At 43.4% G+C, this 14122-nt stretch overlaps 1 protein-coding gene across 1 annotated transcript in view; it reads left to right on the top strand.

Moving 5' to 3' along the window:
* exoc6b (exocyst complex component 6B) overlaps window positions 1–14122 on the top strand; it is a 44702-nt gene that overhangs the window by 10647 nt on the left and 19933 nt on the right. Inside the window, exons 7-16 of the mRNA XM_044020391.1 lie at window positions 2922–3116; window positions 4721–4789; window positions 8165–8248; window positions 8749–8795; window positions 9548–9668; window positions 9752–9823; window positions 10183–10280; window positions 11126–11231; window positions 11316–11425; window positions 13642–13753. Of these exons, the coding sequence (XP_043876326.1) occupies window positions 2922–3116; window positions 4721–4789; window positions 8165–8248; window positions 8749–8795; window positions 9548–9668; window positions 9752–9823; window positions 10183–10280; window positions 11126–11231; window positions 11316–11425; window positions 13642–13753 (1014 nt within the window). The remainder of the gene's footprint in view (window positions 1–2921; window positions 3117–4720; window positions 4790–8164; window positions 8249–8748; window positions 8796–9547; window positions 9669–9751; window positions 9824–10182; window positions 10281–11125; window positions 11232–11315; window positions 11426–13641; window positions 13754–14122) is intronic.

Below are 14122 nucleotides of genomic sequence, written 5' to 3'. Positions count from 1 at the left end.
TCTACTAAACTCTCTGTGGTCTCTTTCTTTCTTTCTTTCTTTGGCCACTCATCTCTGTCCATCTTTCCACCCTCCTCTCTTCTCTCTCTCCTCGGTAAAAAGACAAGTTCAGAGCTTCTGCTGTGTGTATTCAGTAGTCACGCACACACGCGCACACACACACTAATGGAAAACAGATTGCTGCGTCTGTGAAGTGGAGGAAGATTGATGACCTGTATCTAGTTACTGAACACACACACACACACACACACACAGAGACACACTGTATTGAAGCATCACAGTGAAAAAGTCACTCACTCACTCTCCCACACCAAAGCCCATAGAGAAAACCAGTGATTTTAACGTCCCAGCACACAGGAGTTGTTGATCCACCGCTGCCTCCATCACTAAGTTCAAATGTCTTATTTTGTCACTTCAGCTTTTGTCGTCCTGCTGTCAGGTTAACGTCAGTGACACAGAGTGACCACACGAGGCAGCAGTGGACCAGCAGCTCCTGTGTCCCCGCGAGCTAAAATCACTGATTTTCTCTATGGGGTTTGGTGTGGGAGAGTGAGCGAGTCCTTTTACAGACGTCAGTTTCTCAGCTCCGTTCTTAAGACGTCCTTCTCTGAATGTCGTCTGGTCACCTCTCACTCCCTCCTTCTTTCTTTAACCCCTTTATTTTGTCCCTCCGTCCCTCCGTTTCTTACGATATATTTATTTTGTTTTTAATGCAGCAGAGTGACGCACATTCCCACACTTGAGCTTCGAGTGCCACAAGGAATTCCACCTCAGAGTAGAAACGACTAAAGACTTGGGGTCTGTAAAGGTTTTTTTTTCTTTCATCATCCACACACACACCTGCTGAAGAATCCTGACACGTCAAGTGGGCCCGTTTGACGTCGGCTCTGTGGGAAAGAGACGCCGTTCTTTCGTCTTTTGCTGCCCTCTGATGTGCAGACATGTTAATGTGTACGGAGGAAAATAAAGAAAAAGGACGCTGAGAGTGTCGTCGACCCTTTGATTGCTGATTATTCGACGCCGGCGTCGCCCCTGTGGGAAACATGACGCTCTTCTTTTCCCGCGTCTCTGAAGCTCTTCTGCCGTCTCGCGTGCGGATATGCTTATGATGTACGAAGGAAAATGGACATTTGAGAAGAGCGGAGGTCGTCGAGTTTTTCGTACCCGTCTCGTGGAGAAATCGGTGGTTGTTTGTCTCCAAAAGACAGAGAGGACGGACGCTCACTTCCTCCCAACGACGAGACTTTCCACTAATTTTCTTTTGTACTTATTGTCTGATATGACTCATTAGGGCTGCGTGTGTGTGTGTGTGTGGGCATCAGATCAAAGATGGCATTGTGTTCCTCCAGAATCTCCTGTATTGTTCTCTTTCGGGTTTGCCCCGCCCCCTTCTGGACAACACCAGCTTTTCTCATTAAATGCTGAAATCGAGACACTCTGACGTCTTCGCTGACGTCCTCGTCGAGAGGTTCAAGCACTCGGGTGTCGGCTTACGTGCCGGCGCCGACCAGTGAGGGAGGAAGTGGCCCTTTTTTTGTTTTGTGGGTGTGACGGTGGGTGTGGACGAGGACGGAAAGTTGATATTTTTTTTCCCAACATAACAAGTTTTTTTCCACGCGGAAAAAGGTGACGCGCCGCGGGAATCCACCGCCGTTGTTAAATATAGCTGTAAAATCACAATTCTGATATTAGCAGCTTAAAAAAAAACAAAAAAGACACAGACTGCCAAGTTTTTTTTATTATTTTTATCTCATGCTGCGATAACAAAGTAGTACTGTGTAGTAATTCGATGGTCGAGCAGGAATTTTACGGAATTAACACTTTTCACTCAGTAAATAAAAATCGATGTAATCAAAATATTGTATTTGATTGTTTGAAAATACTTTTGTTCTTTGCGCTCCCTCACTTGTTTGCGCTCCCTCACTTGTTGTTTGCGCTCCCTCACTTGTTGTCTGACTCTGTGCCACAAGGGGGCGCCAGCATCTTTCCAGTTATTCCTGGATGTCGTGATAAATCGTAAAAAATTCTTGTTTAAAAAAAGAAAAAAACATCAGTAAAAACATGTATCGCTTATGTGGAGCTGTTTAACGCAGATTTTGTACAAATATCGCAGTTATCTAGTCCGCTATCGCTCCGTATTATCAGTAAAATAACATTGTGATAAAAATCACTCACTATGCGTTGTTTGTGGTCAGATTTTTACGAACATCGCAATTCTTTGTCTTTTTTTTTGAGAGAGTGAAAACAAAAACAGTCGCCGTCTCTGTTTTTCACTCTGTTATGGAGACCGGCTGCTTCTATTCATTTATTTTTCCCAAAACTTCCTGTTTGATTATTTTCACCGGGAGAAAAAAGAATTATTTTTCCATGATACTCCCACTCTCCACAAATAGCGCCACAGACAGGATGCGCGAGATATTGCGCCGTGTGTTTCATTGTTTGGCAGGAGAAAAAAAAAGTCTTTCCATTTCCTTCTGTCTTTGCTGCGCTGCAGTTATTTTTGTTTCTGTTTGGTTTCCATTACAACAAATATCAACATTTGTCCCTGTGCTTCAGATTTGTGTCTTCTGTCTCCGTCTGTGTTGGTTGTTTTTGTCTCTTCCCGTCTTCGTCCTCTGCAGGTTTCTGGTAAATTACTTTTTAACGTTCATTTCCACAGGTGTGGCCGCTCAGCCCTGTCAACGACCTCTGACCTGCTGAAAATAAAAACCTCCACATCTGAGCTTTTCCCACTCAAAATAACAAAGACGTGAACGTCTTCTCACGTCAAAAAACGCGGTTAAGCAATAATTCAATTAATTGTGAATTATTTTCATAATCGATTGAACAGTTTCTTTAGTAATTCAGCTTCTTAAAGGTGAATATTTTCTGCTTTCTGTGATTTTTCAGCTCCTTAAATGTGAATACTGATTGTGTTTCAGGCTCAGCTGCAGAGATCTCTGGACAGCTCTGTGTCCACACAGCCCAGGCCTCTGATTGGTCGACGCGGCAGGAAGGAGGCGGTGGCCTCTGTGGCGTCCACGGTGACAGGCGTGGACAGTGATGGACACGGAGGAAGTCCAGTGTCTGAACAGGACTCTGGGATTCTGGATGTGGAAGATGAGGAAGAGGAAGAAGTGAGACCGACACGCACGCAGACACACACATTTTTAATTAAACTTTATTTGGTCTCAAGTGAAAAACATCATTTTTTAACAGAATTTTTAACATTAGTTCAATTTGTAACGCATTTTTCTAATATTACATATATTTTTAACACATTTTTCGAACATTAAATCATTTTTAACACATTTTTCTAACATTACATACATTTTTAACACATTTTCCTCACATCACATCATTTTTTATTTCAGTTTTTTAACTTTACATCATTTATAACCAGGGGAGCACGATATTATCGGCGCAGTATCGACAGCTTTGAAATGTATTATGGGATATGACTAATGATACAACATTAGACTAAGAAAGCTGCTTCGTCCTTGACTGCTGTGCATGTGCCCTCAACAATAGTTCATTTATACAGTATGTACTTCATTTATTCTGCTCAACTACTTAACCTTGTCGCCGTGACAACAGGAGTGGGGAATCGTTAAATAGACATAAATGTGCACGTCTTCCGTTGTGCGTCCACACACTGTGTCCACACAGTCGAGTCGTGGACACTGACAGTGAACTGTGACATTGAACTCTTGGTGTCGTCCCTCGCGGGATCTCAGTTCCTTTCCCTTGTTGTTCAAACTTGTGAGGAAAAACAAAGAGAACAGAGCCGAGCTCCTCCCCCCCTCGTTCTCATTCTCTTCCCTCGCTCCCTGTCGTCTCGTTGGCTTATTTACGTCCTGTAAACTCGGCCTCAACCTTCTTCACGGGAAGACCTTGGCTCTGAACAAAGGCCTGACCCCGCGGTCAGCAGAGGTTACGACCGCATTGGCGCCCACGGCCGCGGTGCTGCCAACCACCGGGCGTCGCGTCTCCTCACGCCATCCTGCCCCTCTGGCCCCGCCCCTCTTCTTCTTCCCCTTCCCTTCATTTACCCTCGTCTCCCCTGTGTCTCTGCACATCCTCCTCTCTGTTGTTCTCCTCTGAGCCGCTCTCTTCTCCTCCTCCATCCCTCCATCATCACGTCTGCTGAAGCTTTACAGTGTTTCATACCTGCTCATTGTTTCTGTGTGTGTGTGTGTGTGTGTGTGTGTGTGTGTGTGTGTGTGTGTGTGTGTGTGTTACATCAAAGCTGGCATTGTGTTGCCTTCAATGATTTTACAGAAAGCAAACTTTCCACAGATCAAGAGGGCACATGGTCATTTAATTTAGGTGTGTGTGTGTGTGTGTGTGTGTGTGTGTGTGTGTGTGTGTGTGTGTGTGTGAGTGAGAGAGAGTGTGAGGATTTTGGCTGAAGATTTTACCGTTTATCAAATCGAAATAACAACAAAAGGTTGTGTATTAATTTCCGATTACTGCGTTTTTCCTACGACACAGTTCTAGCACGACTTGACTCTCAGGATGGGAATCAGTATCAGTCAGTAACGGTATCGGTCAATATTTGGTCAACTTGGGTATAGGTCAGTATTGTTCAGTTTCGGTCAGGATGAAATATAGGTCCATCAGTGCTTCAATGACCTTCAGAGACACTTAAATCTTGTTGTTTTCCTTTAATTCTTCACTACTCTGAGTAAAACGGCTTCATTACGTTTGTGTTTATTTTGGTGGTTCTTTGTCTCGTCAGGTTCCAGGAGCTCAGGACCTGGTGGATTTCTCTCCAGTTTATCGTTGTCTTCATATCTACACTGTCCTGGTGAGTTCAACGTCTTCACTTTCCTCTGATGACACTCACAAGCTCCTCCCACTCTATAAACCCCACCTCTCCTAAGTCCCCTCCCACCACTGACTGAAGTCACAATATGACACAGATGTTTTATGTTCAGCTCTTTTTTTGTTCCAACTTGTATTTAAAGTTTTATTTTTTCCTCCAGTGTTTTGTTTTTGAAAAATAACTAAATATGATTTGTAAACATTTGATATACATGATATTAGTGCAAGTTTTTTTATATTCTCAAACTTAGACAGGTTATGAATGTATGTTTATCTTTTCATCTTTTATTTTATTGTGATATTTTTAAAGTTCTGCTATAGTGTTTGTATTTTCACCTACTTTCCTTCCTACCTTCCTACTCACCTAACTAGACACCCTACCCTACCTACCTTCTTTGCTATGTACCTACCCTCCTACTGTTCCTACCTTCCATACCTACCTACCTATCTTCCTACTACACTATCTACCTACCTACTGGGAGGGAACCTTACCTACCCTCCTAACCTACCACCCTTCTTCCTTCCTTCCTTCCTACCTACCTATCTTCCTACTTTGCTACCTACCCTACTAACCTACCTACCTTCCTTTTTACCTACCTACCTACCTTCCTTCCCATATACCTACATTACCTACCTCCTTCCTCCCTCCTACCTTCCTTTCTACCTACCTACCTACCTACCTATCTATCTTCCTACTTTGCTACCTACCCTACTAACCTACCTACCTTCCTTTTTACCTACCTACCTACCTTCCTTCCCATATACCTACATTACCTACCTCCTTCCTCCCTCCCTATCTACCTACCTACCTTCCTTCCTTCGTTTTTAAGTCACTCACATGAAATGTTGATGATTTTTTTTCTTCCTTTCACGATTATCGCGATAATTCACCACGATTTAACGCAGTTTTACGATAATAATCGTGTAACGACGTAAGTGCCGGTCCTGAAGTATGTGTTTAAACGAGGAGAGAAAACAAGACGACGAGGCTCCTGCTGCAGTCTGGTTTCACTCCAACCTCTCTGTGTGTGCGTGTGTGTGTGTGTGTCGCTCTGTGAGTGTGTGTGTGTGTGTGTGTGTGTCGCTCTGTGTGTGTGTGTGTGTGTGAGGAGAGTGTGTGTCTGTCTCATATGGAGTGCGACATGGTTGTAAGTGTTGACTGGGCCATGACTGGGTTAGGTGTGTGTGTGTGTGTGTGTGTGTGTGTGTGTGTGTGTGTGTGTAAAGGTTGTGACCGGGCCAACATGGCCAGAGGGTCGGCCTGTTTCTGTTCACTGTGTGTGTGTTTGTGTGCGTGTGTGTGTGTGGAGGGGGAACAGGAAGTGCATGAACTTTGACAGGAAGGAGAAAGTGAAGGATGGAGGGAGGGAGCAGGAGTTTAGATGGAGGTTAGTGAGAGGGTAAAAGGGGGTGAGAAGATGGAGGGAGGAGAGCGAGGTTTAATGATGGAGGAGAAACAAAGAGGACGAGGAGGTCAGAGAAGGTTTAGACGAGCAACAACAGAGCGAGGAGAAAGTTTTGGTTATTTTTTTAGCTGTTTTTGTGTTTTTTTCACACAAGGTATTTCTGAATAAACCACTCACTCTCCCACACCAAACCCCATGGAGAAAATCAGTGATTTTAATGTCACAGCACACAGGAGTTGTTGATCCACTGCTGCCTCCGTCACTAAATTCAAATGTCTTATTTTGTTAATTCGGCATTTGAAATCATTTGTTCACCTCAGTTATACCTCAGTGACACAAAGTGACCACACGAGGCAGCAGCAGACCAGCAGCTCCTGTGTCGCTGGGAACTAAAGTCACTGGTTTTCTCTATGTGGTTTGGTGTGGGAGAGTGAGTGCTTTACAAACTTCAGTTTCCTGTAGATTTTATCAGCTGAGTCTTATTTTAAGTGGCTAAAAATCAGTTTTTCAAACCTTTAACATCTCGTGTCACGAATAACAAGAATAGAGGAGGAGGAAAGAAAGTGAACCAACTATTTTGTGACGCAAAAAAAGTGTGCAAGGTCACTTCAGGACGGCAGAGAAGAGAGTGATTCAGTGATAAGGAGTGAGAGGGTGAGAGAGAGGTGAATAACAGGAGGAAGAAGAAAACAACAATAGAGAGAAAGAGAGAAGCAGCAGTTTGACGCACAGCTCGTTTGGAGAAGTGGATTTAAAAGCATCAGTTTTGTGAACCTGGTCTGATCTCGCACACACACACACACACACACACACACGTGTCTAATGGTGGCGTTTATTTTCTAGTGAACCTGGGCGTGAAAGCACATTTGCAATCAGGACACTTTCTCCTCTCTCTCTCTCTCTCTCTCCTCTCTCTCTCTCTCTCTGTCTTCATCCACAGTTTTCCAGCGTCTTTTCTGAACAATACTCTTTTGTTGGAACACACACACACACACACACAGAGACACAGACCCACACACGTACCTCACGTCAGTGTATGGACTCTGTTGTTATGAGTGTAAATACAGACCTGGAGCCTGACATGCTGAGAGGAGAGAGAGGAGGAGAGGATGATAGGGTGAGGAGGAGGAGGAGGGAGAGAGAGAGGTTGAGGAGTGTATCTGAGATATGAAAAAGCTTCTTTTTAAGCTTCTTGATTTCAGGTGAATTGTAAGACGTAGAGCTGGACAATGTTTGATTCATGAATGTTTTTAGTATTATTTTTAATTTGAGTTTTGTCAAGTTTTGTCAATTATTGAATTAAATTGAAATTAAATTTGTACATGAATTCAAAAGAATAACCTTTAAATCTTATTTAGATGTGGCTAAAAATGAGGTTTATTTCTTAATTTTCCCTGGAGAAGTCAGTGAAACTGTTGCAGTAACTTTCTGTTTGTATTCTAATCTGTAATCTGTGACAGAGCGAGTGGATTATCACGTGTTATCTGTTCACTTCTGGACTTTTATCTCTGACCTCACTGAGTTCTCTGGGTCCTGGTCTGAGTCTGAGATAAAGACCACAAGAGTGCGTGTCTGTCTGTCTGTGTGTGTGTGTGTGTGTGTGTGTGTGTGTGTGTGTGTGCGTGTGTGCGTGTGTGTGATATCAACCGTCTGAACAACAGTAACCAGTTTTTAATCATCAAAGAAAAAACACTGTTTCTCTCTCTGGTGGTTTTTCTTTATCTGGACGTTTCCCATCATGCACTTCTTCTTCTTCTTCTGACCTTTGATCTCCTGAACTTCAGTAACATCCTCCAACATCACGTGTCGAGAGCTTTAAATGTAAATTCATTTTTAATAAAGTCGATGTTTTCATAGAGAAATGTGTAAAATGAGACGGAGATGTTTGAACGATGCCGTGGGCGTCGGCCTCCGGTGGGCGTGGCTATCTCACCTGCAGTTTGTGTTTGTAGGGGTTGCGTGACGTGTTTGAGAACTACTACAGGAAACAGAGGAGGAAACAGGCTCGTCTGGTTCTGCAGCCTCACTCTAACATGGTATGACTCAGCACTTTTCACTGTCGCTGTGTTCCACTCACGTCGGACGTCGGAAACTCCGGCGAAATTAGACGACAAGTGACACGTTACTGTGTTTTTAACTTTGAACACGAGTGTCACATTTCCGACTTTCCACTTTCCGAGAATTCCGACTTCCGACGACAACGGGAATGCACTGTTTAAAGCATGTGTGTGTGTGTGGAACACACTCTTAACTCCACTGACTGTCGCCCCTTCTCTGCACACACACACACTCCTTAATCCATGTTAATTATGAGTTGAGATTAGAGTCAGATTAAATCAGATTAGTTTCATGTTACAAATGTTTCCTGGTGTAAATTAACTTCTTTAACTGCTGCTGCTCTTTCGTTCCTTCCTTCTTTCTGTTCTTTCTTTCTTATATTTTACTCTTTACATATTTTTCTGTCTTTCTTTCGTTCTTGTTCGTTCTGTCTGTTTTGTTTCTTTCTCTCTCTGTCTGTATGTTTCCCTCTTTACAGCACGAGACTCTGGAAGGATACAGGAGATACTTCAATCAGATTGTCGGGTGAGTTTATCTTATCACTCTGTCGTCTTTTCTTTCTTCTGCGTCGACATTTTCTTTTTCTTGTGTTTCCACGTGAACTGAGAGTTTGAATTTAGTTTAATTAAAGTTTCTGGTATATTTGTACGTTTGCTGCAGCTGTTTCAATAAATAAATGAATAAATTGATAGTGAGTCAATAATTATTACATTTTAAAAAGGTTAAAACTAAAGGTTTCTGTGGCTTTTCAGCTTCTTAAATGTGAATATTTTCAGTTTTCTCCTTTCCCCTCCTCTTTTTTTACTTTTCCACTCATCCATCACTCCATCCACCTCTCTCACACACACACACACACACACACACACACACACACAGACTGATGAGGATTGATAGAGTGTGTGTGTGTGTGACTGCTGTTATTTCTGTCTGTCTGTCTGTCTGTCTGTCTGTCTGCCTGCTGCTGCTGTAGACGCTTCTATAAACACTCGACCATCACACACACACACACTCAGGTCTGGTATTCCCATCTGACATGTGAAGGAAAGTGTCATCATTTTCCCTTTTAAATCTTTCTCTTCTTTTTTCCTCATCCATTCATCCTGTCACTTCCTGTCCTATGATACTCATACAACAGACTATTATAATATTTAAACTTTAAAATAGTGCTAATATTAAAATCTTAATCCAGCCAGGACACAATCTGCTCCTTAATCTGTAGTTTATTCCTCCTTTTGAACTAAATGTTGAAGGTTTCTTTCTTTCTTCTTCTTCTTCAGGTTCTTCGTGGTGGAGGATCACATTCTCCACACCACTCAGGGTTTGGTCAACAGAGCGTACGTGGAGGAGCTGTGGGAGCTGGCGCTGTCCAAGATCGTCGCCGCTCTCAGGACGCACTCGGTGAGACGTTATGAGAAAATAAAGAAAAGAAAATATCTGACACACACAAACTGTGACCTCACTGTGGCCCTGTGTTTGTTCAGTCGTACTGTGACGACCCGGACCTGGTGCTGGACCTGAAGAACCTCATCGTCCTGTTCGCTGATACACTACAGGTGTGTGTTTTTGTGTTATTTACTGACACACAGGGTTTTTCCAGGTTGTTTTCGTCACTTCCACTTGTTTTTAGACGCAGAATCTCACAGATTTTTAGCCCCTTAACAAAACGCTCACTGAATGAAATCTACGTCACACGTTCACTCACGCTCCCACAACAAACCCCAAAACCAGCGATTTTAGCTGGCAGGGACACAGCAGCTGCTGGTCCACTGCTGCCTCGTGTGGTCACTTCAACGTTCAAATCAATGATTTTCTCTGTGGGGTTTGGTGTGGGAGTGTCGGATCAGTAAAGTCTTTTATTGAATCAGTTTTTTTACTTCTTCTTCTTTTGTTGTTGTTGTTGTTGTTCCTGCAGGGTTACGGTTTCCCGGTGTCACAGCTCTTTGACATGCTGCTGGAGATGAGGGAACAGTACGGCGAGATCCTGCTGAAGAGGTGGAACATCACCTTCAGGTACTGAACAACTCCACCACAGCTGCTCTGACCTTCAACTTTTACACCCTAGGGAGGGAGGGAGAGTTCATTAGTGCACAACACACACACACACACACACGCAGAGTGTTGGATTGTGGGAAACGTCCACGTCCTGGTTTTGAAGTTTTAACGAGGAGCAGGAGAGAGGAAGTGTTTAAAAACAAACGTGCAGAACATTTTTCTTCAGACTGGTACAACCTTACAAGACACTGTGTGTGTGTGTGTGTGCCCGTGCCCCTTCGCTCACATGCCATTGTTTTGCCAATCGCTTTTGTCCAATGACACCAGTGGGACCTGAAGGAGTGAGAACGGACAAACAAACTCCCCCTCTCTCTCTCTTTCTCTCTCTGTGTCACACACACACACACACACACTCTCTCTTACCCCTCTTACACACACACACGCTGGGGAAGCCGCAGGAATGTTGTGTTGCATTGTTGTTGGCCGGTTCACGGCCTCTCCATGGAACGTTGGAACGTCCGAACTCTGGAACGCCAACAAGAAGAGAGAGAGAGAGAGGGAGAGGGAGGGAGAGAGAGAGACCTCAAACACTTAGAGTGTGTGTAGGCATGGAACGATAAGAAAATTCCATGCCATGAGTTATCCCGACTGGAAAAATAAAAAAAACCATGCTATTTTATTTACAATATTTGTAAAAACAAACGTAATTCTACGGTCATTTTTACACCTTTAAGATTTATAAACTCCAGGAATGTTGTGATAAAATGAAAGCATGAATCACGGTTTTCTTCCATATCCTCTGTCATCGTGCAGTAATCCCGTCACTGACTCTGCGTGTCTGTGGTTTTGTGTGTCGTCCTCAGGCAGGTGCTGGACCAGGACAACTTCAGTCCAATCCCAGTGTCAACAGAGCACGAGTACAAACACTACACTTCCCAGTTTCCCCTGCAAGACCCCGAACTGGAGAAGGTGGAGAGAGAGGGAAATAAATACGGATTACCGATAACAAATCTGAATCATAATCTCAATTTACTCCTCTTCTGTTTCCTGTAGCTTCCGTTTCCAAAGAAGCTTCCTTTCTCTGAGTTTGTGCCAAAGGTCTACAGTCATCTCAAGGAGTTCATCTACGCCTGTCTGAAATACTCTGAGGATCTGCACCTCAGGTACTAACGACACCTCTGTCAGCATCTCTCATTCTGTGCTTTTAAAGTTTGTAAAACCACTCACTCTCCCACACCAAACCCCCAGCAGCTCCTGTGTCCCCGCAAGCTAAAATCACAGGTTTTCTCTATGGGGTTTGGTGTGAGAGAGTGAGTGCTTTACAAACTTCAGTTTCCTGTTAGAAAAGTCTGTCTACCAGTGAGATAAAGACGTGAACCTGCTCTTAAAGATATCGTAGACTTAAACTGGTGTTGAGTCTTTTGTTCGGTGGCTAAAATCATTCTTTTTCTTGTATTTCCTCTGGCAGCCATGTTTTCACTGACACTCAGGCAGGGGGCGCTGCGTTTAGCTTCTCAGATGCAGTCCCATTGAATGGGGGGTGTAGGAACTGTGTTTACCCAGCTTTTGTTGTCAAACAGCTGCACAGTCTGATGTTTATGTCTGTGCCAAGTTTGTGGAACTAGATCTGGTTCGTTAATAAAACGCACGCTGTGATGTCGAGAGGTAATAAAAGCAGAGTGAAGTCGTAAAACACACACACACACGTACAGACACTCCAGCGTTTCTCTATTTCCTTCAAATCAGAAACGTGAACAGAGGTTGAGGTAGGTCAGAGGTCAGAGGGATCAATGACCATGACCCTGCTGCAGCGTCGCGTCTGTATCCGGATCTGCACGTGTGTATGTGTGTGTGAAGAGGGCAGGAAGGCTTGGCAGCGTCGCCGTGGTAACCAGATATCAGCTTGTGCACCAGCGTAGAAATCAAGCCAGGTCACAAAGACGAGTCATTACTCTGATTGAGAAGAGCGATTAGTGCTGTCTGCTTCCACAGGAAGAAACATGTGTGTGTGCGTGTGCGTGTGTGTGCGTGTGTGTGTGTGTGAGAGTGAATCAGATCAAAGCAGACTGTATCCGCGGTAACAAATCCTCAAAAAAGAACCAGGATATCGGATTTTTAGTTCCGTTTTACTCAAACGACCTCATTGCATCTTGTGGTGAAACGGAAAGTGGTGATTTTTGGTTGTTGTTTTTTTAAAGGTCAGGGTTCATTTAGGAGGTCTCATGAGATCTCAAGAGTGAGAATTGAGTGACATGGACTCTGAAACCCAGTTTCCACCAAGTGGTCCAGTCCAGTCCAGTCCAACACTCTGAGCCAGACAATTTTTAATTGAATATGATGTGTGTGAGTGACACACTGGATTACAGCTTTACAATGTTGCCTTTGTAGTGTTTGTTACACACTAACAATTTACCAAATCACAAAATCCCCCTTTAAATAAATAAATAAATAAAATAAAAATAATTGTTTCTTCTTTTCATGTTTTCTTTTAAATTTCAGTCTTCCTTTTGATTTTTTAATCCGGCTTTGATTAAACAAGAAGCTCCGTGTTTCTGCAGCTGTGCCTGCCCTGTACATCCCATAATATAAAAATAATTCAGACACACGCACACACAGACTTTCTTCTTTTAAACTAATTCCTCTCCTTTGATCAGATGATTGGTTTTTTTTTCTTCAATCACTCCTCCTCCTCCTCCTCCTCCTCCTGCCTGTCTCTGTCTCTTTTTCTTCCTCTGGTCATGGATCAGTGGAACCTGCCCGGTTCACACACACACATACACACACAGTGGGACACAGTGTGTGTGTGTGTGTGTTTTCTGCCATAATCACTGACCTTGTCAGGACCGGTAGTCCTCATGCATGGAGACCAAAACCTGGTCCTAATGAGGCAGAACCTCCTTTCTGAGGAATTGAATCTGATCTTTACTGTGTGTGTTTTTGTTCAGTGTGTACTTTTTAGTAAATACTTTTGTGTGTGTGTGTGTGTGTGTGTGTGTGTGTCTTCATGCTCTGAAGACATCAGAGTTTCCTCTGACAGCATTGACGGCGAGAGCATTTACTGTGACTGATGTCATGAAATTCAATCTGGATCCTTGTGTGTGTGTGTGTGTGTGTGTGTGTGTGTGTGTGTGCAGAGTTCACTAGCATACTCTGCCTCTTTGCCGCTCTCTCCATGATAATTTTGTCCACTCAGCACTTTTTCTTCTTCTTCTTCTTCTTCTGCTCCAGGAATTTTCCCTCTCCCGTCGGAACGTTTTTAGGATTCCTCCGATTTCTTTTGGAAACTAGCTTGAGTCTGGAATCCCAGCTCTCACTGACTGACTGACTGTGTGTGTGTGTGTGTGTGTGTGTGTGTGTGTGTGTGTGTGTGTGTCCTCAGCTCCACTGAGGTGGACGACATGATCCGCAAGTCCACAAATCTGCTGTTGACCAGAACCCTGAGCCACTGTCTGCAGTACGCCATCAAGAAGAAGAACGTCGGACTGGCAGAGGTACACACGTGTGTGTGTGTGTGTGTGTGTGTGTGTGCGTGCACACGACACACAGTCACTGTCGCATAAACAAACACTTCCTCTTATCGACCTCTTGTTGTGTATACCAACACAAACGTTCATTCATTCATTCGCAAAAAAAATGGATGTGATGAATAAAAGAAAAAATATTGTAAAGAAAGACTTGTATATAATATTGTATTATATCTCACACTAACATCATTTATTCTCTGTATTTGCTGAAAAAGGCCTCTTTATGTGATTCATGTGGATTATTTTTTTCAAAATCGTATAAATTTGACTTTAATAAATAAACAAAGGAAGATTTTTGAGTCTTAACTGTTATTGTTTCATAAAAGTTCTCATTTG

Source organism: Solea senegalensis, linkage group LG3, assembly GCF_019176455.1.
Source record: "Solea senegalensis isolate Sse05_10M linkage group LG3, IFAPA_SoseM_1, whole genome shotgun sequence".
In the NCBI taxonomy this organism is placed as follows: domain Eukaryota; kingdom Metazoa; phylum Chordata; class Actinopteri; order Pleuronectiformes; family Soleidae; genus Solea; species Solea senegalensis.
This window is presented reverse-complemented; position numbering and strand designations above follow the sequence as displayed.